We start from the raw sequence: 27,204 nt of genomic DNA, 5'->3' as shown, positions 1-27,204 counted from the left end.
TATATATATATATATATAATGTATGTATATATATATAAATATATATACATATATTTTTTATTTTTTGCGCTAAAATATGACGTGTAAGACAGCAGCACACGTTGGTAGTGCCGGTGCATGATCGTTGCTAGTTATGGCTCGTCTGCAGAAGCAGAAGGTGTGATAAACGCGGCGGATAAAGGTTGTTGTTTCAGATTAAAAATTCAAATTGAGATGAATTGCTCCGCAAATGCCTCCGCAGACCCACCGGATGCCGTAAAGCAAACGACATCCGCTGAAGTGTAATTTGAAATATTTATGTCGCTGCAATGCTGATAAAAAAAAACAAAAAAAAGAAGGAGATTTTGCAACTACAGTGTGGTGGTGAGAGGCAGTCATGTTTCCCTCCCAGCCATAGGGGCTCTTCTGTTTGTGGTTGAGCTGCAGTGTCATCATCATCATCATCACACCGTGCAGGAGCCGTAAACAGGAGCTGCTGCTGCTGCTGCTGCTGCTGCGAAGTTGGAAACTTTAACGTCCTGCAGCGGCGAAGCAGCTCTTCCAGTGGGAATCGCCCGCCGGTGATTATCTCAAGAATATTTACCAGAGCAACATATCACAAAGCAGCTCGCCGTGTGTGTGTGTGTGTGTGTGTTACGTGACACCTGAAGTTAATCCAGTGCAATAACAAATCTTTATTGGAGATAACAGCTTTTATTGAACGGGTTATCTGAAAACAGAGATGTATTGATCCACGCCTGCAAAATTATTCATTTGAAAGTCTGTGGGGGCATTCTCGAGGCCGCCCGCGCTGTGCTGTAGGGAAACGCGCGTGACCTCACGCTCACACCGACTGACTGGGAGAAATATCGTCACTTTATAAGGTGTCGTAAAATGTCGTCGCCCAGCGGGGGACACTCTCACTTGTTAGCCCATATACGGGATGACACCGGTTCATTTGTCATGGCCATTACTTCAGTGATTGCTGCTGAGTGATAAGCCTCGGGGAGCACCTCTCTGCGCTTAATTATGGCGCTTTATATAGGATTTTCTGGTTGACTTGTTGCAGAAATGGCACAAATGTGTTTGATTTAACCTGCTGTCACCTTCATGTATTAATATGATGAATGCTCAGGCTGCGCGGCGTTGCCGCCGCCCCTCGCATGACATGCAGCCTTTATTTTTTATCATCTTGTTCGACGGCGGATAAGATCCATCGGCTGAGGTTAAACGGCGGCGGGATGTTTTATGCAAACAGGATTCCAGAGCAGCCACGTCTTTATGATGTAAGAGGTGAGAGGAAGTTCATCGTTTTGAACTTTGGAAGTTTTACTTTAGGAGAGTTATGGAGAATCTGAGGATTTTTTTTTTTTTTTTACACGTGTGTAAAACTAATATTCACGTAACCGAGAAAGTTTTTTATTGCAGAGACTCGACGCTGTAAATTGCTGTTGAATATGTGCAATTTTTTTTCCATTTCTATAATAAATCACTTCATTTTTAATAGCAAACTCAGGCATTTACTATATATGAGTCCATAAATTATAAACAAAGGTTTTCTTGATAAAGAATGAATTAAAGATTTATTGTGCCACCTCCAGAATGAGATCATTAACAGAAAATTGAAGCTCCTGTTATGTGGAGTTTGCGGATGTATAATTTGTCCATAATCTTTATCCTTCTTTTAGACATTAGGTAAAACTGGAGCTAAGCAAGAATCAGACTAATTATGGTTATAAATCTACCCGCAAAAAGTAAAAAAAAAAACTTTTCAATTTTGGACTTCATTAATATTATGAGACAATCAGAAGTAAAGTAAGTAGAATATTGTAGATATCAAATAACTTATCAAATTAGTCGCTGATTGGTTTTCCATGACATAAACATTTGGGCTTAAAGAGACAGTAATCATTTTGTAGATACACATCTGACTTCAACAACTTTAATGACTAAATCTGACATATTGTTTCTCTTATTTCTGTGAGATTTAGCAAGTAGAAATAACTTTGGTAATCCTTCCCAGCCGAATACAAGTTTGTACTGACTTAACTTCAAACAGTGAGAAGGAGAAAAGGCGCATTTGTCTCTTCATTCAGGAGACAGAGAGAAAAAGAGAAAGAGAGATTAATCGCACTCTAGCGCTGTGATTAATCACAATTAATCACTACGCCTAACTTTGTAAGCTTGAAATGTAGAAAAATGCACATAAAAAAAAAAGAGCTTAAAGCCTTACATCTTATTTTCCCAAACTTTCACCCTCAGGAAGGTTTAAAGAAGCAATTTTGCTTCAAACTTAATTTAGAAATGTTGAGCTTCACCGGAAGGATATTTCATCATCATAACAAGTCAGCTACGAACTACCTTGATTTTATCCAAACATCTATCGCAAGTGAAATTTACCTCTGAGTACATCAGTCTGACTCTCCTTACTCCTCCTTTCACACCCATTTTAAACTCTGCATTGTTGACCGCAGTACAAGACCGTGTAATGTGCTTCTGTGAACTAGTTAACTAGTGTTAGCTAGTCTCTCTAGCTAGTTAACCCTTGTCTCTGTAGCTAGCTTACCTTGGGGTTAGCTAGAGAGGTTTTTAAGTCAAAATAAGTAAACGGTAACACATTTATCATTGACAGCCCTGTCTGCTCATGACAATTAATGTAAAGAATTGATGTAAAGAACTTCATTTTCCAGAATAATCCCTAAAGAGTTAATCCTGTTAGACAGCCAAACCCGTCCCGTATTCCTCACACGCTGTTTTATATATACACACACCGTCTGAATTCATCTCCTGCTCATTCATTTGTTGTTGTGAAGAGCAGATATTACAGTATGCGGGCACAATCCAGCGCACACTGTGTGCACAGCGTTGTGCATGTTCCCCCGCTGACAGCATGACAGCGTGACAGTAAGCTGAAGCTGAAGGATGACCCATTCACCTTTAACATGGCACAAAAAGCAACACGTTGTCGACTCGGGGGTTTTTCTGGGGGGGTGGGGGGTCGGGCATCGCTTTTGTTCCTCTGTTTTGCGCAACAGTGTGAAGTCCCCAGTGATTACAGAGCAGCAGGTACGACTGAAGGAAGACGTTTTTCCCGAGGTGGGCTGAAGTCATCAATAGACTAAGAGGATTTGGCAACAGAGGTGGATCTGAAATGGATGAAGAAGAAAAAACAAAAAGTGTGGAAGGATGACAGGGAAGGAGAAGGGGGTGAAGTGAAGGAGAGAAGGCCCCTGCTATCGTCACACGGCCCCGGCTGTCTGCCTGCGAGAGAAAAGCCTCGGTATGTCACGTCGCGTTCACCTGCCAGCCCTGCCCTGCTCTTGTCAACGTCGCCACAGACCAGCGGTTCACGCACACCCGCCAATCCACAAGGCGTTCCGTTTTTTTTTTTTTTCGTGGCGTCCCGCAGAGCCGACCTGCCACTATTCCTCTGTAATAAGATTCAGATCTGGCTGCTCCGCTCACTCACCATATGGATTTCCCTATAATGTCATTCTGAGGGAGATTGAGTTTGCTTTTGTAAAACAGAGGGGCTTGAATCAGCAGAGAGAGGGAGCCGAGCCGGGAGTGCAGCTGTCGCTCCACATTTTACCACATACGCATTTTTTTTTCCTCCTCCTCCTTCAGCTTTGCTTCCGACGGCGCTGATGCATGGTGACACCTTGTATAGCAAATCTCTGCTAGCTGGGATTTTGCAAGTCTCACTCTGGGTAGAGCATTAAATCGCTGGGTGTGTGTGTGGGGTGGGGGTGGATTCACGAAGCAGCGTGGTCTTTGCCAAGTTTGTTTTTTTGTTTTTTTTTGTGGTTTTCCACGAGCCGTTTGTTTATTTCCGCACTTGGAAGCAGATTTAGATTCTAACTACAGGCAGAAGCAAACACGAACCAATAAGTCCAGGAAATGAGAGCAACTTGCACGGACCTGGTGTCAGGTCACAGTTCTTTAGCCACAAACACAACAAATGGAATAAAATCGTTAAAGAAATATAACAAAAAAAGTTACATTTTTAATAACAAACAACTCCAGGTACTAAACTGACCCTCGTTAAAGGAGGAGGAACTATATATTTTTTAGCTATATATAGACAGACAGATACTTTTATTCCCCATTGGGTAATTGATTTGTGTGCCTCCATCACACCCTTCAAACACAATTTTGATAATTCATTCCTCCAACAAAATTTTTTTAGCAAAAATATCAAGCATATTTACTGCAAAAAGGTCATTTATAGCTTCTGTTTTTCATGAAAGTTTCTCTCTTCCTTCTGCTGTGCTTTCAGCCGTTGGTATTTTTTTCTCCTGTGCCATCTACGTAACGGATATGTGGCTTTGGTCTTTCAGAAAGTAAGACTCTCTTTCTGAGGCTTTAAATTACATTGACATAGAAAGACTTTCCTTTACATTTAAACGCAGAAAAACTCATTTAAATGTGGGCTAACCGAAAGTTGCTATTTTACGTCAGATCTGTACTCACACCTTGTTTCAGATTTAAACAGATGCACAATGTTTGCACACATTTAGCGCCTTTAAATCGATCCAAGAAATATCAGTGTTCAGAGAAAACAATAAGGATCTGTCTTCTGTTGGTTTCCTATTGCGCCATTTTCTTAAAAAGGAGTTCAGTGATTTTTATAGTGGTTTGCTGCTTTAAATGTTTTCTTTTTCTTCCTGTACTGACAAAGAGAAAGCAAACCACAAGTCATCCCAGTTGCACAATTATCCCGGTTTTCTCATCCTCACAAGAGAGGCGCACGAGAGAAAACATCATTTTATCGTTTCTCGAGGAAAGAATTGTTTGGGAAAACAAAAGCTTCGTCTGCACAGTAAGTATTTGGGATTATCTAGTTCTTTGTTGAACAAAACCTGCATAATCCAGATCTTGCCTTTGGAAATGCATGACAGACAATGTGGAGAATCCCACCAGTGTAGACGGGTTTTTATCACCTGTCACGGAGGGCGGGAGATAAGACGCCTTCCCGGCAAAACCGTCGAGAAAAACGTGAAAACCTCAGAAGTCGCTGAAATGATTGAATGTGTAAAGTTTTTTGAATGTGGAAAAAGAAAAGAACGAGCTACACAACCATATTTACGGCGCCATTGATGAGTATTTGCAACGAGAGACGAGGAATTCTCCGCTTAACGCAGAAGTGGGTCACGGTGGCTGCAGCTATTTGCATCTGAGTCATCACGCCTCTCTCTGTATCCGTTTTCCTTTTTTTTTTTTTTTTTTTTTGCGGGAGATCCCTTGAGCTTCCCGGTTCAGATGAGACCACCACATGCGCACGCTGGTTCTGCTTTGAATCTGGCAGTTTTATGTTGGTTGAACAATCTTATTAACCACAAAACACACAGCTATCAGAGCGCTGTTTCAGATCAAATATGCCCATAAACACTCAGTGGATTCAAGCAAAAACACGACTACGTAAATGTTTGGAAATACTACTCAGCAGAAAATTGTTACACGTTTCATTTCTGGGTTAAAAACTTTTTTTTTTATAGCTGATATTTTGAACGACTGTTCAGTTCAATAACTTTTTTTTTTCCAAATACCACTTCACAACAAAGTAAATTAAATAAATAACCAACTAAAACTTCAACCTATATTCAGTAGTTGAATCCAATTACTACTTAATGCAGCATGTTTATTTTTGAGACTAAAAACTGTGATTTTGTAACATCACAGCCACAAACTTCAATCTACATTATTGACTGAAGAAGACACTTTGGTAAGATGAGACCAAGCGTAACTTTTTCTTTTTGGTCTACAACAAACTTCTCCTACTCTTTATGCTCATTTTCACACTGTGAAACATGGTGCTGACAGAATCATGCTGTGGGATTTACTTGTTCTTTCTCCCAACAGGGACGGAGATGATAGGAAAATACATAAAGCTAAATCCAATTGAAATCTAAATCGAGGCAGAGGTTCACCATCATCTGGCAAAGCATTGCCAGATGATGGAACAGTTTGGCTTAAATCATATTCATATGTTAAAATGGAGCAGGAAAAGTCCAGAACTACATTAAAATGACACATCTGTGGCATAACTTGGTAACTGAGATATTTTACATTCTGTAGTTGTGTAAAACAATGAAGGTATGCACTATTAAGAATTGATTCAGATTATAATTGTATATCACACTTTAAAAAAAAGACAAAAAACAGTCTAAACTGTAGATACCTTACCTTACAATTACCTGTTTTGCACAACTTTTTTAAATTAATTTTTTGCATTAAATATCTTTTAAACTTCTGAAGGATTCAGTTTTAATTGAAAAAAACATAAAAAAGTTCAAGTTTTAAAGATATCTCAGCAAACCACTGTACAAACAGCCCTGATCTGATCATCGTAAATTAAGACTGAATTCAGGGAATCATACAGTGGCAGATGTTTCCGCGCCGATATTTAGCATGCTGTTTAAATTACAATGGCCTGACTAAGAGTCGTTTCCACACATTAGCTTCAAAGCTCCATATGGTAAATCGCATAGGCCTGCATAAACTCTGGAGGTGGAACTGTGAAACAGTTTGAAGTTGGTGATGATTTGCTTCCTCTTCCTCGCTGTGTGAACTGGGTTTTTTTTTTTTTGTTTGTTTGTTTGTTTTTGATGATAAGCAGTTGCTGCTGCTGCTGCTGCTGCTGCTGCTGCTGCAGAGTTTGGGCGCTGGCCCAAAATAAGATCCGGCGCCGACAACACCAGAGACAAACACCTCAAAGCTCATCAGCATCACTTTCTCCCTGTCATCTTTTTAAGGCACTGATGATGTTTGTCTTGACTTTTGGCTCACAGATGGATTCCCTGCTTTAGTTTACTCATCTGCTGGTGCCAAAAAAAAAAGAAGTTATTTTTTTCTCAATCTCTCCTGTGTTTTTTTTGTTTGTTTCTCTTCCTGTTTCTTCTACTGAGGTTGCTTCTCGCTGTCACTGTCGCTTTTCAGACAACAGCTCAGATAGCTCTAGCTCTCTTTTTGACATTATTGTTAACATCTGGATAAAGAACCCTCTAATGTACAGCGTTTTTCAGACAGCATATCATTTATTCCCCTCTAGCGTTTTCACATCATGTCAAGTTGCAGTCAGCTCCATGAAGTTTATCAGAAATTGTAAACCAGTGCTGTAATAGTTTTTCACTGTAGTTTAGTTTTATTTCATTGTGACTTTTTCTTTGTCTAATTCAGTTTTTAGAGTGGGTTTGCTAGTTTTCACATTATTAGTTAAACGTTGCTTAGTTATTGTCGTAGTTTTAGTTTTTTCCATACTTTTATCACAATACTTAATACTGAAAGTATTGGGATGATGCATAATAGGGTAGGGTTATAAATACTCAGGAAAAGATACCAAAAAAAAGTATTAAATCATTGATGGGACAACATATCCCAACTATAAACAACATATCCCAACTTGTGGCCATTTTGCGGATTAGCATAATCAATTTCACATCACGCAACCAAAGGATGTTGTATCTATAATTTCAGTATGTTTTAGTTAGTTTTATAAATGCACAATATAGTTGCACCTAGTTTTGTTTTTGTTTTCTTCCCATTAATTACTGTTTTTATTCATTTCAGCTCATGGAAATGTTTTCTCAATTTCAATTTTTGTTATTTCATTAGCGTTAGCTAACCAGTTATCAGTAAAACTTGTTTTCCTGAATCTATCACACTTTATGCACACACTTAAAAGCTAAACCCTGAGGCCTTTTTTCGTCCAAACGGAAGTAGAAAATAAGACTTTATTTTTAGTGCGTAGATTTAAATTCATCGTTACGTGATGGGTCAGATGGAAGGCAGAGCGAAAAATGTGAAAACCACGTATTTTGGAGTGCGGCTTCATCTCTTTTCGATGTCATTTCTTATTTCATATAAATGCTAATGTCACCATCAATATATTCTTTGTAAAATCAGGAGAGCTTTTTCTTACTTTACATGAAAATGCTCCAAACTTAGAGAATTACCCTATCATGCCTCTTTGAAATATGCACAACAGACTTAAGTCAGTGTATTAAAGCTGCACTCAGTGTGATACTATGAGTGTCTCTGACGCGTCTAATATTCAAATTGTTCATTTGTATGCGGAAAGGGAAACAATGCAGTTCTCTCCATCTATACTGTGTTGATTTCTAGGTTAACGAGAATTTCTCTTGAATACAAGCTGACCTAAAAGTAATTTTTTAATAAAAAACAAAACAAAACAACCAGTATGGTTTTGCATGTTCATAAATGCAAAACCATATTTTCGATGTAATCAGTCAATCGCATTCCTTAGATCTGTTAAAATAATATTATATTTATATATTTTTTAAAAACAACCTTTATTAGGTCTTTAACGCCCTTTTGGATTCAGCTGCAGAACCAGCTGAATCGTCTCAGGCTGTTTTGTCTAAATGAAGGGAATTTAAAAAGACTTGCAGGCAGCCACATCTGGCTGGAAATGATATGATTGGCTATTATTGTCCCTTTTTTTCTTGTACTTAGTGGCTGGTAAATGTACTATTTTTTTTCTACACTTCAGAGAAGATGAAAAGTAATGGACGATGTGGGAATAGCTGTGTAAATCATTTGTATATTTTATAGTGCTTTTGATTTCACGCTCAGATTTTGACAATGCTGCAGTCAAAGACATAAATAGTCCTTGTTAGATATTCAGTAGTGAAAAAAAGAAAAATCCTCTTTGAACAGATATAGCACATATGGTCTCTGTGGCAGCAAACAAAGACTGAGGAAGTGGATTATATGGAGGGCAAAAAATCTAATCTTGCCATTTTATAAAAAGACATCAGCTATTGATTCTTGCAATAAATATATTTTTAGTTTTAATCTTCTCAATATTAAACTTTCCACTAGGAAGATACATCAGCAGTATAACAACTCGTCCTCTAACAGCCTAGCGGCTAACATGACGTAGCTTGACGTTTAGCTTGATGCTAACATTCTTCATAATGGTTTGGTTATTCTGCGTAACTCGTTACCAGCTCGTCAGATTTTCTTAATCAAGTGGTATTTTTTAAGGGGTCGGTGTATCTTCAAGAAAAAAAACAATTCATAATGACATTATTTTTGCCTGAAGAAAAAGAGTTTGCTACTTTATAGCGTCAACACAACAGATCAACTGAAACATAAATATATGCAGCTCTGGAAAAAAATTAAGAGACCACTTAAAACTAGAAAATTCCTGAAGAAATTTAAATGGGGCTTGCAGAAGCTACAGCTCGCACATTTGTGCAGTACTGACATGCTTAACATTGTTCATCACCAAAGTGCAATGATTGAAACTTTTGCCAGGTCCATCACCATAGCACTACGACTAACCAGGTTCACTGTTACGATGTACCGATTGAACGTCATGCACAGTGAAATCTACTCCGACTGACGATTATAAGCTTCCCACATGTGGTTCTCACTCATTGTCCGAAAAAAAAAAATAAATAGAGAGTGGGCAATTGTTTATTTCTAGAAGTTTTTCAACCTTCATAGTAAGGATTTTTATTCACACTCAAAAATTCAGAGAAATAATAATTTTATGTAAGCAAAATATGGATAGTCACAGGAAATATGTATTCTTCCCAAAATGCATTGTGAGACCTGTCACTGCGCCTGCTTGTGAGACTACACACTATACCGCTCTCTGGGCCCCGTTGCTATGGTAATTAATTATCTGCACCTGGGCTGGCTCTCTGTCAGACAGTATGTTGGAGACAGTTTCTATACTTGTGAGACACCCAGCGTCAGTCTCAAGGACCCTGACACAAAACCATAAGCCCTAGCAAAATTTTGAAAACATTTTACGGGAGCAGACATGTGTATCTATGTCATGCCCGACTTTTAGACCAATAGGGCGATATTTGTGCCTGTGAGGGGGAGTTAAAAACAGTTTTGGAGTCAGAAATCCACTGTGCTGTGTGTGTGTGTTTCAGAGATAAAGATTACTGATTCTGTGAGACACTCAGCCTCGATTTTTCTCGTTTTTCTCAATTTAAGTCGTCATTTTAACTCAGAATCCCACTAAAAGTAAAGCTCCCTTCTCGGGATCAAGCTGAACATTTTGATACCACTTTTGTGGAGGTGCACGCAGCGGTACGGGCCGCATAAACGGTGACGAAAAAAAAAAAAAACTATAATAATAAAGAGACATTCTATTGGGTGTAGAACAATAGGTTCCTGCCATGCATTGCATAGCAGGCCCCAATGATCAGTTTCTCTGATTTTACTTTTTATAGATATATGTTTGAGTAAAATGAACATTGTTCTTTTATTCTATGAACTACTAACATCATGTCTCCCTAATACCAAGCAAACATTTAGTATTTATTTGCAGAAAATGAGAAATGGTCAAAATGGCGAAAGAGATGCAGCGCTCTCAGACCTCAAATAATGCAAAGAGAACAAGTTCATATTCATTTAGAAGCAACAATACTGATGTTTTAACTCAGAAATGAATATTTGGTGGAATAACCAGGAGGTTTTCAATGGGGTTCAGTCCAGTGGTCTCTTCATTTTTTCCAGAACTGTTGGAAAAAAAAAATTACTCCCCTATGAATAAAAATAAATTAATGTTGGTCATGCGTTGCTGTTAATAGGGAGAATCATAACACGGTAGCATTTACGCTTCTGGAAAACGGGAGCAGTACTACTGGCTATAATCTCATTTCGTAATAATGCCGTTTGCATATTTTTAACACGCTGATAACCGTGACAAATTTTCTCACAACAATCATGTTGTGCAATTTTCATCTTGCTACGTCTTCACCAGGGAGTCACAGAAGCCTCTTGCAGCGTCTTGCAGACAAACCATGATGAAACACTTCAAGAATAGAGCAGTTCCTGTAAAAGCGGTGATGCGAAACGGCATCAGTAAGGCAGAAAAAACAAACAACAGCAGAAGCCTCTATTGATTTTTCCTTTTCTTTTCCACATCAACAGCCAAATATAGCATATTTGCTCATAAGGATGCGTGTTGTGCTCGTTTGCCCGGCGGCTGTTTACTACTCTTTCACCTCTAAATTCGACTCTTCCTATTAATCATGAGCACGGAGGACAGAAACTGTAATTTCTCAGCAGGCCGCTGACTGTTTGTGAGACATTTAAAGGGCCTGCGCACTGCTTTCTTTCCACTAGCTTTTTTTAGACCCTTCTGCAGTTGTTGTCAATCATCTGTATCCGTTTCTTCCGTCAGCTCTCGTCCTGAAGACGTCGGGCCAGGTCTGCCTCGGCTGCTCGCCGTTAATGTCAGATCTCCCCAGCGCTCCCGTCGTAGACCTCGGAGGCCACTGTTGAGATGGGGCGCTCTGTTTTCCGAGCCCCTGATGTGAATTTATTGACGCCGTCGAGGAAGAGATGCAACAAGAACGTTTTTATTAGAGCCCGGTGAGAGCCGGAGAAGTAGGATAATGCATGGAGCAGTAATGTGTTTCCTCTGAGCTGTCAGAGCTTTATATGCTCCCCCCCTCCCCGTCACGCTGCTCTGCGCCGCCTGATGACTTCATGGCCCTAAAATAGGGATTTTCATCAGCAGAGGCCTCCCCTGTCCACTAAACGATTAGACAGACTGTCATGTCGCCATGATTGCTTGGCATTCCTCGGTAATCAATTTTCCTGTTTTTTCTTTTTGGCCGTCTAAGTGATATGACGTGTCAGGTGGAGTTGTGTGACGGTGCAAGGCTGCTTCCAGAAAGATGTCCTCCTCCCCTCATGTTGTGTGTGTTTTTTGCTCTCTTTGCTTGACTGCAGGACAACTTCCCGGCAGGAAACCCGGAGCGTCTCCAGGACCTGAAGTCCACTGTTGACCTGCTTACGAGCATCACTTTCTTCAGAATGAAGGTAACGTCCACATTTGAGAATCTAAAAAAACAGACATTAAGGGGGGCAGTATTGTGTATTTTCCAGGTATCATCATTTAGCATCATTTTATAGCACAATCAAGTAACTGTGTTGCCTTCAGTTGTTCTAGAAATTTGACTTCATGGTTTAATACCTTGAAATTGACCCTTGGTCGCTTTAAAAACTTTTTCTGAAACTCCTCCTTCAGGAAGTCCGCACATCTCTCCTCCTTCACCAACATTTTTTACCAGCGTTGCACTAAGAAGTAGCTCCTATAATGAGCTCAGCAGAAGCGTAGTTCCACTGGGTGTTTGCTAATTGCTTCTGGCTAGTCTGAAGGAGCTGAGTGGGGGAACAGCTGCTCTTGGAAGCTTGGGAACTGCAGCTACTCACAGCATCTTCGTCTCAAAGACAGAGCTAGGTCCAGTGATGCGTTTTGCTCAGCTGAATGGTTGCCATGGGAGATTAAAAGGTTTCTCAAACATGCATGAAAGAACCAAGGCAACACCCCAGGAATTATTTTGATGAGGGAATAACATTGTAACATGAAGTAAAGCTAAAAAAAAAGTCGATTTTACACAATACTGCCCCTTTAACACAGCTTGTACTTAAAATATGACAGGAATGTATGTGCTGTATGTTATATTTGACTCTGACAGTTCCATTGCCATGACGATTTCTTACATTTTCTGACACAAACTGATTGTGTTGCTCCTCTTGAGGCAAGTGGTGGTGCAGGGGCTAAGCAGCGTTAGCACACACACAAAACCGTCACAGTTTTGTGTGTGTGCGTGTGTGTGTGTTGACATGTGGTCTGTTACTTGGTTACGTACTTTTTTTAAAGTTTTGTTTTATTTTGTTTGTACTTCTGCTTTTTTAAATGCCTCTTGGGAATGAATAAAGCTTTATTCAATTGAACTGAATACTTTCTGTTGCAGAAAGAAACCAACTATGATTCCAGCTAATTCTGAATAAATCCATTTCAAATCTGAACATTTACTATCTTATTACTTTGTTGTTCCACAAAGCTAATAAATTGAGCGTCTGCTCCAGAGCTGCTGTCTTTCTCTGAGGTGTTGACCTGTTTTCAACAAACAACCCTCATAGTGTGTTTAAAATGATCCCTGCCATGGTTCCAGTGGCCCTTTGAAATGCCAGTGGAGGTTATTTTGACCCAGTGTCAGAGGAGCCTCAGAAATGACAAGTGTGACATTTAAAAAAGGGCTACTCTTGCTAAATTTCTCTTTGTTTTATGTATTTGTAGTAGAATAACAGTGGAATTAAAAAAATAAAAAATAAAACAAAAACTTCCCATTGAAAAGTTAATCTCACAGCTACTTCTGGCTCGTTGTGTATTGTACACAGAGGTACTAATGAGTTCCCATCATCCATTAATGCTATGCCTGGATCCTGGTGTTTTAATTCAATTTAATGAGACCAAGAAAGATCATTTAAACCTGAAAAATTGTATTCGATGATACAGGATTATTCTAAATGTGAAAACCTTCACTCACATATAAAATGTAATTATTTAAGACCCATTTCATTTATTTTGCTAGTCGAGATCGAGATGCACGTCCTCCTTTAAAACAGCTTCACAGTCCTACAGATGCTCTGCGGGTCGTAGCGACCGCTCGACCGCTCTGGAGTCAAAACGTTCCCACCCTTTCCTCATTCCTCCTCCTCCGGCAAACTACAGGATGCTGACTTGTTTCCAGGCTACAAGAAAAGCTCGGCTCCTTCCAGCTCCTTTCTGTGGGTGGGTTCGGCGCACTGAGGCAGAGCTGAGATGGCAGCTGTGAGCGGAGGAATGAAAACTGTCACTTTAGGTCATCAGAGCCTTCACTCCGTGCCGTACCAATGCTGAGCCCTACTGTGTGTACATGGTGCACCGCTGCTCACACACAGCCACGGCCTCTGCCTATATGCTGTGACCCGCAGATGCACCTAAACGCTGGAGCATCCAACACTGGTTGGGGTTCATTTATTAATTAGTGGATCAAAAGACTCCCGATTTGTTTAAACATTTAAACAAGAATTGTTGCTACCGCTTTACACTAAGGCTCCCCTTAGAGAGCCTTAATAAATAGCTCATGGATATGTTATTAATTCACCTCTAGACGCATTATAAATCATAAATAAGTGTTTATTATGCATTAATTAAGGGCGAGAAGGTGAAAAATCTACTGTTTCTTGCCAAATAATGAAACAAGTCTATTCACTTCTTTATTTGACCTAGAGTTGTCATGCTAAACGTTTTAGACTACATTATAAGCACAATAAGCATTTGTAAACATTTTTTTTTAGCAGAAAGTCTCTTCCTCACTGTTGTAAACAATTATTTTATTAAATGAGTATTCTATTGGTTATTCTGATGATTACTTGAGTAATCGAATAAAAATTTAATAAAAAGAAAAATATTGGTAAATTCTTTCACCAGTTATTTAAAGGATAGTTATTGGTCCCCAGAAAAACAATACAAACCTGGACATTATTATAAATCAATGAAATTCCCCTTGAACTTGAAAATTGAACGTTATGCTGCTAACACTTAGCTTTCGTCAGCGGCTCAGAGGTGGAAGTGAGAGCTCTGCGCAACATAAATAACACGGTGCGCTAAATAATAAAACGGAATTTGACGAAGCTTCGCGGCAGGTAAATTCTCCTCGAGGAATTTTAATAATTGAGGTTCTCGAATCATTCGAGGAATCGCTACAGCCCTAAACCATTATTAATGATTTATAAACTGTTTATTCATGAATGGATAACATATCTGTAAACTATTTATTAGCGATGAATAAGGAGAGCCTTTTTGAAAAGTGGTAATGAATTATTATTGCACTGTTAATACCTTGTTATGAAGTGTGAACAGTGGCACAAAAAAAAAGTCCTTTAAAACTGCTTTGTGGTTGTGCGCACCTTTAACAGAGAAAGAAATTAGAATTGCATCAACCTAAACCATAGTTGATGTTTTTATCAACTTTTATCTCCTGGACTGAGTGATTAACTTCCCCGTGTTTTCTGGATGGTTCTCAAACCGAACCACCAGGTGATTACTCCTCCTACAGTGACTCTCTTTTATCATCTTCTGATTGTCTCTGACGTAAATTAAAATAACTCTGGCCACTGAGCCGCCGCCGGAGTGATTTTAGCACGGCGCTCTGTAAGCCGTCGTGTCACTGCCCCGAAGCTGTTGCTAGGCAACTGAGTTGCACTAGGAGCAGGTGACACAAAGATTGGCCCCAAAAACATCCACAACAAAATTTTTCCGGTTTAATCTGTCGAATGGATTTCGATAAGATTTACAATGTTAACAATTGAAATGTTTCACAGGTTAAATAAAAACACGTGGAACCAAATAATGGATGAAAAAGGGTAGTCTGAGCATAAACACATAAAAAACTGTCGGGCCTGTCCAATGTGCTTCAAACATTTTTGTTTTTATTTTGGGGTAACCAAGGAAAGCGTTTGTCCCCCCTGTCAGCGCTACTTTACACCATATAGCATATCTTTGAAAGTTGAAACAAATTACAGAAAAGTTTCCCACGATACAAAGCCAGCAGAAAGTTAATACTTGCTGTTCTTTCCCACGTTCTTTCCAAGTGTGTTTATTAAATGATTTCAATGTTGTATAAATTCTTCAGAGACCGTTTTGTATTTATGCTTCTGCAGGTGCAAGAGCTCCAGAGTCCACCCAGGGCCAGCATGGTCGTAAAGGACTGCGTGAAAGCTTGTTTAGACTCGACGTACAAATACATTTTTGACAACTGTCATGAGCTCTACAACCAGCTTCTCGACCAGGTAATCCCAGTTTGGTTTTGTGTTTCTACCTCGACATTCAATGACAGAGATCGTCATGGGAACCAAGCCGCAGTCTAGAGACAAAGATCAAGTTGTGGATCTTACGTTTATGGAGGAGAGAAAACACTTCCTGTTTAAAGTTTGGTGAAAAATGTTTGTCTTCAGTTAAGGAGAATGAAGTTTTGATTGAGCTAAGTTGACAAAATAAAGAAAAGAAGCTGCAAAAGATATGATGGCATATGTTGACGAATCAACAAAGTAATCACGTTTCTTTATAAATGTAATGTATTACTTATAAAAAAATATTCCTATTTATCCAAATGTTTTGATGTTTCCCGTGATAGTTTGCTTCAATACTGGTAGCATTTTGCTTCCGTAAAACTTGGCAGTCTTATTTTACCGTAGCCGTAGCTTAAACCTGACATTCGCAACAAGTCCAGGTTGTGCTTTTTATACGTTTTTGCAGCCGCTCCATTTTTCCCAACGTGGAATCAGCACTTTGCTCGACCTCTTTTGATTTATCCTATTTAGCTGCAGTTGGCACTTTTGTTTTTTGTTTTTTTTTACAGCTGAGACTTTTGGTAAGTGGGTGAGAAGACAGCTTCACTGACACCGGTGTTCAGACTGTTAGAAAAAAAAAAGTTTCCTGCTTGTCTTTTGACAGAAGGGGGGATGTCCCTTGTTTTAATACTATTTCTTATAAACAACGAAAAATGAAGAGAAATTTGTCTTTAATAGCTCGTCGTCGCGCTCTCGTCGAAATACTTTTATCAACATAAACCTTCACACCGTCATAAAAGTTACATCTTCTCTCTCAGTTTCAGTGTGTTTGCATTGATAGGTGGCAGTGTTGGGGGGGAAAAAATATAAATCCATCCCATCACGGCTGGAAATCAATAGTCCGTATGTTGCACCTGGCATTTACCATGCTGTAAAATGTTCCGCGTTTATTGCAACTTTGACTTGAAGAGTCTGGAGCCAAGTTGAAAGCAGGTTGGGGGTGGGGAAGCCTTTCTCAGACAAATTTATTTAACTGATTTCATCCTTTTAGGGACCATGTTGATTTCTCAAGAGCACAAAAACTTCTTTAGGAGTGATCAAGGGCCATTCCACCATGGCCCGCATAGCTCCCAGTCATATCTGTTTCCATCTGTGAAATTGAGGGATGTGCAAAACAGTTTGGGAGAAATGAAGTTAGCAAACAGAAGCTATGAAAACAAGTGGAGGTTGCTGAAAGGGGGATGAAGCTGCATTTGGAATGCTGAACTCTGGCACCCTAAAAGAAAATTGGTGATAAGTGAGGATTTATGTTATGTTTGGAGGAGAAAATTTAAAAAACTGGTACCACAGAAAAGTAGCTTGGAGACCAGCACTCTTCCCAGATATTTAAAAGTGGTAAACCCATTGTACTTGTCCCTCACAAAAGTAATAAATGACCTTTGCTTAATACGACTGTGACGGGTGGGAAAGGCTTAAATACTGACATTGCTACGCAATAAGACAAAAACTGCTAAATATTATTGTTCTTGTTTGTTTTGCTCATTTCGACAAGGTACTGACAAAAAAAGAGAGTTGTGGCTGAAATTATGTTTTACGGAAAATAATGTTTGTTTGATACAATGTGTGTACATACAACCAGATGTTCTGTACTGACAGAGGACACATAAGAAGGAAAATATTTCAGCTACACAAATAACAACTGCAGTGACCTTGGTGGTGTGGCTGTCGACTCCCTGCCTGAGCTGTCTGCCCTCGCAGTAGCAGAAACCGTAGCAGTTATGAAAGATAAAAGGAAAAAGTGCAATGAAGAAAACAGATTTTGATGAGTTGGGAGAAATTCATTCTTCTCAACCCCGTTTACTTAGCTATGTTTCCTGGATTCTTATCATTTTCCACTGGACATGTTCCGATTAGAAATGTTGGTTTTGTCAAAGGAAAAAAAAAAGTTCTCTTTTTACAGTCTTTGATTTGATAGAAATTTTTCGTAACCTCTTTTTTTTGTTGAGAAACGTGTATTTTATAATTACTAGTACGCTTTGATAAACAGCAGAGCAGATTTAGTTATGTTTTGCACTAAATCAATTTTGCAGGGCTTTTAATGCTAAGCTTTTAAAACGTTAACCACCACTGATAGGAAAAAAAAAAAAGGCTTATTAAAACATCTGAATGATCTGAATGAGAGCAGTTTTCAGATTATGTTGTTCAGCCGCAAAATGCTTTTTGTCACCTCGGTTTCCTGCTCTTTTGGTTTCACTTCAGAAAGTAATCAGTCAAAACGCAGGGCCGCCCAACTAGTTTTACGGCTTAATTCTTAAAACGAATAGCCTTCGCAATGACAGCGATAACGTCGTCTTAGGTTGCGAGAGGCTGGAGTCTCCTCAAAAGCTGAATAATACACTTCCTTTGTTTAGAAAAGCCGAAGGGGTTGTAAGCAATTACCAAACTTCTGCGACAGACACTTGTACTAATTACATTCTCATCTGCCGCCGTTTCACAGTAGAGAGACTCTCTATCAACGTTTTACTGCGTGGATGAGAAAATAACACATCAGCCTCAACCTACAGCAAGCCCCGACGATAAATGATTATGTTCACATATACTAGGTAGCCTCTGACACGGCAGAGAAAACCCATTCCAGACCCCAATTCCCAAATCGCTAACTGTGACTGAGTGTGGCGACATGAGAGCAGACGTCCAGGCAGGCAGGGAAATATCTGGGCCAACAATGAGGCATCTTGCATACCAAAACAGCGAAGATGCGTGCCATTTGTGGACTGCAGGAAAGGGGGATGTAGTTTAAATCATACAGAAAAGAGAGGACTTGACAAAAATGACAACAACAAGACTGAGAATGGAAGCAGACAAAAGGAGCGCATGCTTGTTTTTATCGGGTTCACCCACTTCAAAAGAGTCAAAATGACAGAGTATACAACAGAGAAACGTGGAAGAAAGGCAGCATGTGCATTTCATAAGCTTTCAGAGGCAGTTGGCTGATAGATATGCAGAAGGGATCCACATTTCTTCCTTCATTCTTAAAAAATGAATACAAGAGAAAGATGAAGACTTCTTTCATTAGAAAGTCTCTTTTTCTTTCTTAATCCTCCTGTGGTTTTAAGAGATGGGGTCGTTTAGACCCTACGAGCTTTTTACTCTGTGCGCAGTCTGGCAGGCTTGCGCTGACCCCATGTGTGCTTTTACGAGTTTTTTTTTTTGTTTTTTTTTTTGTTTTTTTGTGAGTGCGCGGTTTTGGAAGTTGACAGTCTGACGGGACAATCACACCACTTCCCAGCTGTCCGACTGACATTTTCCGCGCTCCTGGTGAGCATTGGGCGAAGACCGTGGCAGGGTTAAAGAAAAAAAACAACATAAAATTCCTCAAAGAAGTGTTAAATCTGGTAGAAGAAACAAAGCTTTGTATCCCTGACAAATTAATAAAACTGGAATTATACCATGAAGGAAATTGGTTTACTGATTCAGTGTTGAGGGATAGTTTCACATCATTGCAAGATCACTTCCAAACCAGACAGTGAGGAAGTCCACCAACACCCAGAGTTTGAGGCAATTTCTACAATTTTCTGCAACAAGTAATGTAATCTCCAGATCAATAGCTATGGAAGAACAAACAAAACAAAACGAAGTGTAACGCGCCTCACTCTGATGTGAATTTGTACTTGAAACCACTTTATTTATTTATTTGTTCGTATTTGTAGGCTATGTTCTTAGATGTACATGGTGAGATAATAACAACAAACAGTGCATAGTATAATATTTAACACAACTACAGCTATATAAATCCAAGCAATACACATTTAATACATCAATAAGACAACTTGTAGGAGTTTCAGTTCTACACATTGCCGATGCTCCTGGGAATTTGATTATACTCCGTGAGACCAACCTTTAATCAGAAATCCAATATTTCGTGACACGTTGGTAGAATTGATCAGAAGCTCGATGTATGCTAATGCCGAATCCTCCCACTCCAGGAGCCTGAACAAGCAACAGAGGAGTTATATACAAGGACCGTTTCGACGTGCCAACACTACCCACTAAAGTGTGGAAACTTAGCTTAGACTCTGTGCTTTATTTTTATTATTATTTTTTTTGGTTCCTACCATAAGTGCAATTGGAGGTGGTGTGTTCTTGGCTGTATAAAGACAGCAGACCACTCAATCACCCCTGACAATGTATGTGGGCTTGCCGCAAGTGAATACCAATGAGGGAAGGGATTCTACTGCACATTTTAGTGGGATGTACACTCTGTTCCACTTAATGGCGATGACACGACCTTCAGTGTCCTTTATGTATGCATATCATTAGACTAAGATGCTCTCACACACACTGGCAAAGACACTCACCTCCCGGAGAGACATTATTTTACTTTCTTTCCCCTAATCACATGGGATGGAAACCACAATTACAAGTTAGAGCTCTCTAAAGTAACCACCTGTTATTTATCATTAAATTATTTGTTTTCTTCTTTTTTTTCATTGTTATTTAAAAGGGACGATGCGCATTACTTAGCACTTCAGTCCACTGTGTAAATATGTCATGTTTAGTTATAAGTGCTCATTTCTATATGCGTTCTCTGGCAGTTTAAACGTATAAAAATTGCATGTGCAGTAAGTTAGTGTGTTGCACATGATCTATAACGATTGAATTTGGAAATTGATTGACGCAAATCTGATTCTGGTTAATTAATTGCATTTTGGGTGGTAAGTCATTACATTTGTATTCCCTCCTCCTAGATTTTTGTAATTTCTGATGACCACCATATGTTTTACATATTCATGAGGCTGGTATGCTGGTCGATTTTGCAATCTTGTTTTGTGTGTTGTTTGTAGATCAGGTTTGCATGTGCTATCAAGTTTGCACCTGTTTTTGTACCTGCAAACCTTTGAGAGATCAGGACCAAAGTGAATATATTATTCTTACATGGTTGCTACTACAGTTTTTGTGTGTACAGTATGTCCTCCCTAAACAACATGCATTTATCAAACCTTATAAATTGCTAACAGTCTTTTTTTAATTTTTTTTTATCCATGTTTACAATTGCTTCCACGATTTTTACCTCTAAATTCTTGCAAAATTGTGCATGGGTCAAAAGTTCAACAAAAGCTATCATGGATCCACTTGATGTTGTGATTGTCATTTTCATCTTTATTCAGGAAAAAAAAAAATTGGAAAATACAATTGTTAGTAAATAAAACTTGGATGAATTTGATCCTCTGTTGGAATGGAGTAAACTCACTCCAGGTCATCAAAGAAGAAGAAATACCTAACCTGCTCCAGCTAAGGAGATTAGTGAGGAATGTCTTGACTTTTGCAGAATCAGCTGTGAACTCTCTCTCTCTTTGTTTCTTGTCGGTGTGAGATTGAATTCCTAAATGCAAAGTCAGCAAGGTAACGTATCAGCATGACGAGGTGGAATCTCCATATATTTAAAGCATCAATCCAGAGACTAGTTGATTATCTTGGGAATCAATTGCAGTCAAAAAGATTATGTTGAGATTAAATTAATTTATTTCACCAGACACACACAGACACAGTGTCAGTGTTGTTGGTATTGTCAAATAACATAAACATGGGTTATTCAAGAGCTAATTTGAATATGTTTTGTTTTAATAGAATATATCTGCCTCCAGAAATACAATAGTCACCGCCCTGTCATGTATAGAAACAAGAAAACTCACCCAGGATCCATTTGAAGGGTTTACTCTTAAAGTCTAGATGGTCTATAAATTTTATGTGCTCCAACTAGTTTGTGCAAGTGCATAAAGTGTAGTGATGTGCTTAGTGAATGGTTCTGTTCAGTGTGCAGAATTAATTATGCAAACCAGTACCTGTGTTTTCTGCACAGAGTAGACTTTTCCCTCTCTGATATGCAACCTGCTTATGGCAGATTGAGCGACTGGGATGGTTACTTTCTAATTGGGGAGCAGTGCAGTCATACACAGTGTGGGGGTGACAGATGGCAGTGCCAGTGAGCGGTTTTGGATTTCACACCTTTCACTGTAACGTTGGAAGAGAGATTTCCGCAACAGGCTGTGACAAAACATCCACATATACAACGTACAAATACAGCATCGGTGAAAATACCTTTAACAGTCAATAAAAACGTTAGAATCCGGAAGATATTATAGCTTATTGATTTAACAACAGACCATGTCTATATCTAATGTAGGCAAAAAGTGTGTTGGGGTCAGGACTGCATCAGAGTGTGGTTTGTTACCTTTGCTGTGATGTCACTGTCTCATTGACTTATTTATGTATTTATTATCTACAATAATTGTCTCGAGAATGAGATTCCAATGTTCTACCGTTTCCCCCAGTTGGTCAGATGATCGTGAGCTGAATTATTCAGAAAACAGGTCAGGCTGTCAGTTTCACTTTTAGTTGGACGCATTCTGCATCAGTGTATAAAGACAGAACAATGGTATTACTGCGTTTTTGCTGTCATAGTTATGTGTGTCACATTAATTCTGTAGCAGTGTCTCAGATTTGCATCATACATGGGATGTGAAACCTATTGCAGTTATGTGTAGGAATTTTGTCTAAAGATTGTAGCACTCTGACTCATGTAGTGATCAAATTGTGTATGCTAGTTTCAGCTGCATTGTGAGGTGATTCCAGAATTTTATGTTCCCATAGCAACATGAAATGAAAGGCATATATGCATTAGCATAATTGGGATATAATATGTTGCTTTCTATTCAGCCGGATAGCCTTATTATAATAGCAGAGATATAACAGGGGTTTTTTGTGATGCAGCTCTTCATTGTATAACTCGTATGTCACTCAGTGAAGCATTTAAAATCAACCTCTGTTGTAAGACCATTTTCATAAACTGTGTTCTTTTGACCATGAGAGGAATAGAATAGAGTTTATTTCTACTTTAAGATATTATACTTTTTTGGGTCCCCACAGTGTACTGTAAGCCTGGCGGGGCACCAGGCTTCACTTGTTCCCCCACCAGGCCCTAGGCCCTATATACATCTATCTATCTATCTATCTATCTATCTATCTATCTATCTATCTATCTATCTATCTATCTATCTATCTATCTAGATAGATAGATAGATAGATAGATAGATAGATATAGTTTGCATAGGTTCAACCAATAAGTGTCTGCAATGGGTTAAAAGGCAAGATGCAAAATTTTGCTTACAAACTGCAGTAGGAAAAATACATTCAGCAATTGTGCAATTGAAATATTATAAATTTTTGTGTTTCTCCTAACTAGTTTGTGGGAATAACGTAGCCAATTAATCTGGATGATCTGTTAACGTCAAATCAAGTCCGACGATCCCATCTCGATGTTTCTCATTATCACTGATGTCAGACTTTCAGCACACCAACTACCTTTAACCCAGTTTTTATTTTTTTTTATTTTAGCAATTTGCATATGAATGTCAAGTATCAGATACATGCACACACCCTGCAAAACACTGCAATTACCCATGCAATTCCATTCTTTGTCTCTTTGCTAATTCGGTGCTCAGTGAAGCACTGCTTCACCCCTCTTTATCTAAATTTCCTTCTCCACAGAGCCGGAAACAGGAGCTTCCCAGAGAGGAGCAGGGTCCGTCTATAAAGAACCTGGACTTCTGGCCAAAACTCATCACTCTTATGGTATCTGTAATCGATGAGGACCGCACAGCCTACACACCAGTCATTAATCAGTATGTACTTCTTCATTTTATTTCACTTTGCTTTTTCTTTTTTTCTTTTTGCCAAGGCACCCAGTCATTGATTAGTATTGTGTTTAATCAAATACGTGTTCAAACTGCATTTAGGTCGATGCCGATGTGTTTTATGGGTGAATGCTAATCTTATTTGGGATTAAACACCTTTGTCAATTTCACCTGAGATCTGCTGAATACTTCCTAATTGAAGAAAGTATATAAATATGTGTAAGTTGGTAAAATATTGACAAACATGTCAATAAATTTTACCATATAAGTCTGATTTTTTTCTTACTATATGATTAGTAAACTAAAGGACAGAAAATGTCACTCTAAAAAAAAAATACAAGTAGGCCAGTAAAATAACACATTTTACTGGCCAATAAATTGTCCCAGGAGTTATTGCGATATACGATAATGTTGTTGTTTTGAGACCATTTTCAAGTAACATAATGCTAATGTCATAATGACGCAAGAAAAAATGATCAAAGATCAATAAACTTTCATTTCTAACGAACATTTAACACTGGAACCAGAAGACATTTTAAATGCCAAAATAAATAAACAAAACAGGAACAACAAATAAAACGAATTATGAAGTCTGTGAACAAAATTGTCCTTCAAAAGAAAAAAGCACTAGTTGAAACCAATGAACTAGACTGAAGGATTTTGTCATAAAAGTTTTGGTAAAAAGGGAGACAGAGAGAAAAGCTATAAATAATGCAAAAGGAAATTATTGAATTTCTTTTAATTTATGATGCCATTAATAGATTTATTTCTTATTGCGACGGGCCTGTGCACAGTCTATATTGGACGGGGCACAGACTGGTAGCGGTGGTCCCATTTTTATTAAACAATGCTCTGTGGAGAAAACCTGCATTGTGACATCCGTATGGATATCACTGCAGCAGTTGTCACGTGCAACGTATGACAGAAAAGAAATGCCAGAAATCTGAGCTGATCCCCTGGACTGTTCGCCACTCCGATACCAATCTGATGGGATATGATTGCATCGGCAGGAAATGGGTTCGGCCCACAGAGAGCGAGCCTCTGAAACCACAGGGCCAAAAGGAACTCCTGTTAACATCCTGCCTCTATCAGATGCTTTATCACACCTCCCTTATGCTTGTTGTTAATTCTCCGACTGGTCCGATGTGTGTTGGTGGCAACGCATTCAGTACTGGGTCTGTTGTTAAAATGTAATGGCTGATGGTCGTATGGTATTATCGGGTTAATGAAACGTGGCCAATGATTGTGTTTCCAGTCACTGCTGGTTTTTTTTTTTTTGTGTGTTTTTTTTTTAGAGCTGAACTATTCCTCTGCACATTTGATCCAATCCCATTATCAGTTGTAGCACTATAATAAAATAAGATGTAAAAACAGTAGTAAAAACTGCCCAGCCTCCATGAGCATTCGTTAATTATTTATATTTGGAGCAGAGTTGAAGTTGCACCATGTGTGTGAGAGCGGTTGCTGTAAAACAGGGTTTTACTGGGAAAGGTGAAATGACCTCAGTGCTCTGAGAGTTTTGCCTGTCATGTTTGTGATTGTTGTCAAAGCATTTCCAGATGCAACATGTTTCATGGCGGACAGGAGTCTGTAGCGCAGTAGGATAAAACAAAGCATTTTTCTGTAGCTTCGTTCGTTCGGTGAGGTGTGAATGCCCAATCAAACTCTGACGTGGACCAAAAAAGCGAACTCTGCCTAGAAACCTTAGTCTTGATTCGGTCAAAATGAACTCCGGCACGGTTTGAACATGTATGTAGATGCAAGCGAACCGGAGACCGCTCCAAAAGCAGGAAGTGAACGACAGCGGTGGGGCATTTTGGGGTCAACGGAGACTAAATAAATGCACGAGTCTTGCACTGTGGGGAGAAATAGCTTGTGATCTTTAAACTTGAGATAAAAGAGAAATCCTACAACCGCTAAAATTTGACTCCACTCCATAGATGTGAAGAAGGAAGTCGCACTGGTCTTCTCCTGAGGTTTCTGTCTCGTTTCCTTCAGTAGTTCTTGGTGCAGCGCCACCACAGGCAAGGAGTTTGGATGGTTTGACGCAGTGCAGTGTCAAAGCAAACCGCACCTGCTGAAAATGTAACAAAATGTCGCAATTTTGGTTCCCAGTCCAACCGAGTCTACCAAACTGTCAGGTGTGAAAAAAGCCCTGAATCAACAGCAGACATTTCAGACGATGCTGTTTCCTTTTAAATAGCTCTTACACCCTAATTATAATATGTTTGTTAGCGTTTTGTTTTAATGACACGGGAAGTTATCAGGTAAATAACACTCTCATGTCACTTTCCTGCAAATCTTAACATTGCAGGATGCAAAGTTTGATTTCAAGACTTCCAAAAATTCCCAACATAAACTGTAACAGCTCTTATGTATCGTATACTCAAATGTCCCATCTGTACTCTTACACTTTATGCAGACAAGTTAATTTTTCCACTAATTAGTTGACCTCTGGTCCCTTATCATACACTGAACAAAACTTCATGCTGCAGTATTAATTGTGAGTCTGACCCGGTAGCAGACATGCGTTGTGCCGTCGCTCACTAAATGCAAAACACGTTTCATTTTCCAGTGCAGGCCAGCTGATCGCTGGTCATCAAGCTAGAAATCATCATATTCAGGTCACCAGCTGATTTCTCAGGGCAACTCTAAAAATAATCTTATTAGGACCACAGCGAGCCTCTGTGTTATTTATTAAAACAGGAGGGAGAAAATAAAACTGTTTCCTGTTGTAGGGAAACAAGTCTTGTCCTATTCATATGGTTTGGTGTAATGTGATAAACAATTTACATGGCTTGGGAAAAAAACAAAACAAAAAAAAACACATTAAAATGTTAGCATGTTTGTGTCCCTCGTACACACGCAGCGCCGCTCTCCTTTTTCCTTCTCCTTCTTCTCGCTGATTTACGATGCTTATTAGGACTTTGTTTATGCCTTGAGCTTTCTTCTGCTATACCAGCTAATGACAGCTTTGCAATATTCATGCTCGGTGTATCCACCTTTTTTTTTTCTTTTTTGGTCAAGTTGAAGATTGACAGTGAGTGTGATGCTTTCCTTTTTTTTTCTTTTTTTTTTTTTTCCCTCCACAAACTTGTGAGTGGACTTGTTGCCTTTAAATAATAGGCTCTGCAGCCAGAGGGAAATAGCTGTCAGTCTGTTGCTCTCTGCTGAGAATATTTATGTGGGAACAAAGCCGCTGGAAATTTGAGGCAGTAAACTGATCCGCAGAATTGATCTCATGATAGGAAATATAAAACAGAATGCTGCAGTTGTTTTTCAAAGTTAAAGAAAGAAGAAGAAGAAGCTGCAGCATGCCGGGATGTCCTTAAAAAAAAATCTTGCTTCAGATAATGCTTCTCTCCAGCAAAAAGTAAATTGTGAAGCAATTCCAAACATGTGCAGTGACAGCAGATTCATATTCATTTCCACTATAAAGCGTTTTCATTGCATGCCTCAGCCGTAATGCGCCCGAGCGGGTGTATGACGAGACTGAGGAATAATATCGGAAGGCAGAAAGGTTTTAGAAATGGTAGGAGAAGGACAACACCAACAGTGACTGGCAAAAATAAATCAAAATTGTTTATATTTAGTTTCATTAGAAGCTCAAACTTTATGTAGTTTATTAGGATTTTAAGTGGTAGGTTATAAAAATGAAACGCACGATTGGCAAGTAGAATAAAATTAACTCAGGTTTATTTATTTTTTTAACCAATAGCATTTGTCGTTGTGACATGTTTGTGTGTTTAGTGTCCCTGAATCAATAAAACCCGAGTCAATAATTCAATCACACTAACACCTGTGGATATTTCGGGGTGAGTCTCCATGACAATAAAGGCTTACCCAGTCTTTCTTTCTAAGATGTCTCAAACTTTGTCAGGTTGGCTGTGAAGAGACCTCTTCAAATCGTTCC

At 39.0% G+C, this 27,204-nt stretch overlaps 1 protein-coding gene across 3 annotated transcripts in view; it reads left to right on the top strand.

Moving 5' to 3' along the window:
* Positions 1 to 27,204, top strand: part of LOC103136024 (unc-13 homolog C (C. elegans)) — a 126,059-nt gene that overhangs the window by 59,849 nt on the left and 39,006 nt on the right. For all 3 annotated transcript variants that reach the window (XM_016669976.1, XM_016669975.1, XM_016669977.1), the window contains 3 exons: positions 11,707 to 11,796; positions 15,469 to 15,597; positions 23,146 to 23,279. In XM_016669976.1, coding sequence (XP_016525462.1) covers positions 11,707 to 11,796; positions 15,469 to 15,597; positions 23,146 to 23,279 — 353 coding nt within the window. The remainder of the gene's footprint in view (positions 1 to 11,706; positions 11,797 to 15,468; positions 15,598 to 23,145; positions 23,280 to 27,204) is intronic.

The sequence above is a fragment of the Poecilia formosa genome, unplaced genomic scaffold (genome assembly GCF_000485575.1).
Source record: "Poecilia formosa unplaced genomic scaffold, Poecilia_formosa-5.1.2 Scaffold29, whole genome shotgun sequence".
Taxonomy (NCBI): Eukaryota; Metazoa; Chordata; class Actinopteri; order Cyprinodontiformes; family Poeciliidae; genus Poecilia; species Poecilia formosa.
This window is presented reverse-complemented; position numbering and strand designations above follow the sequence as displayed.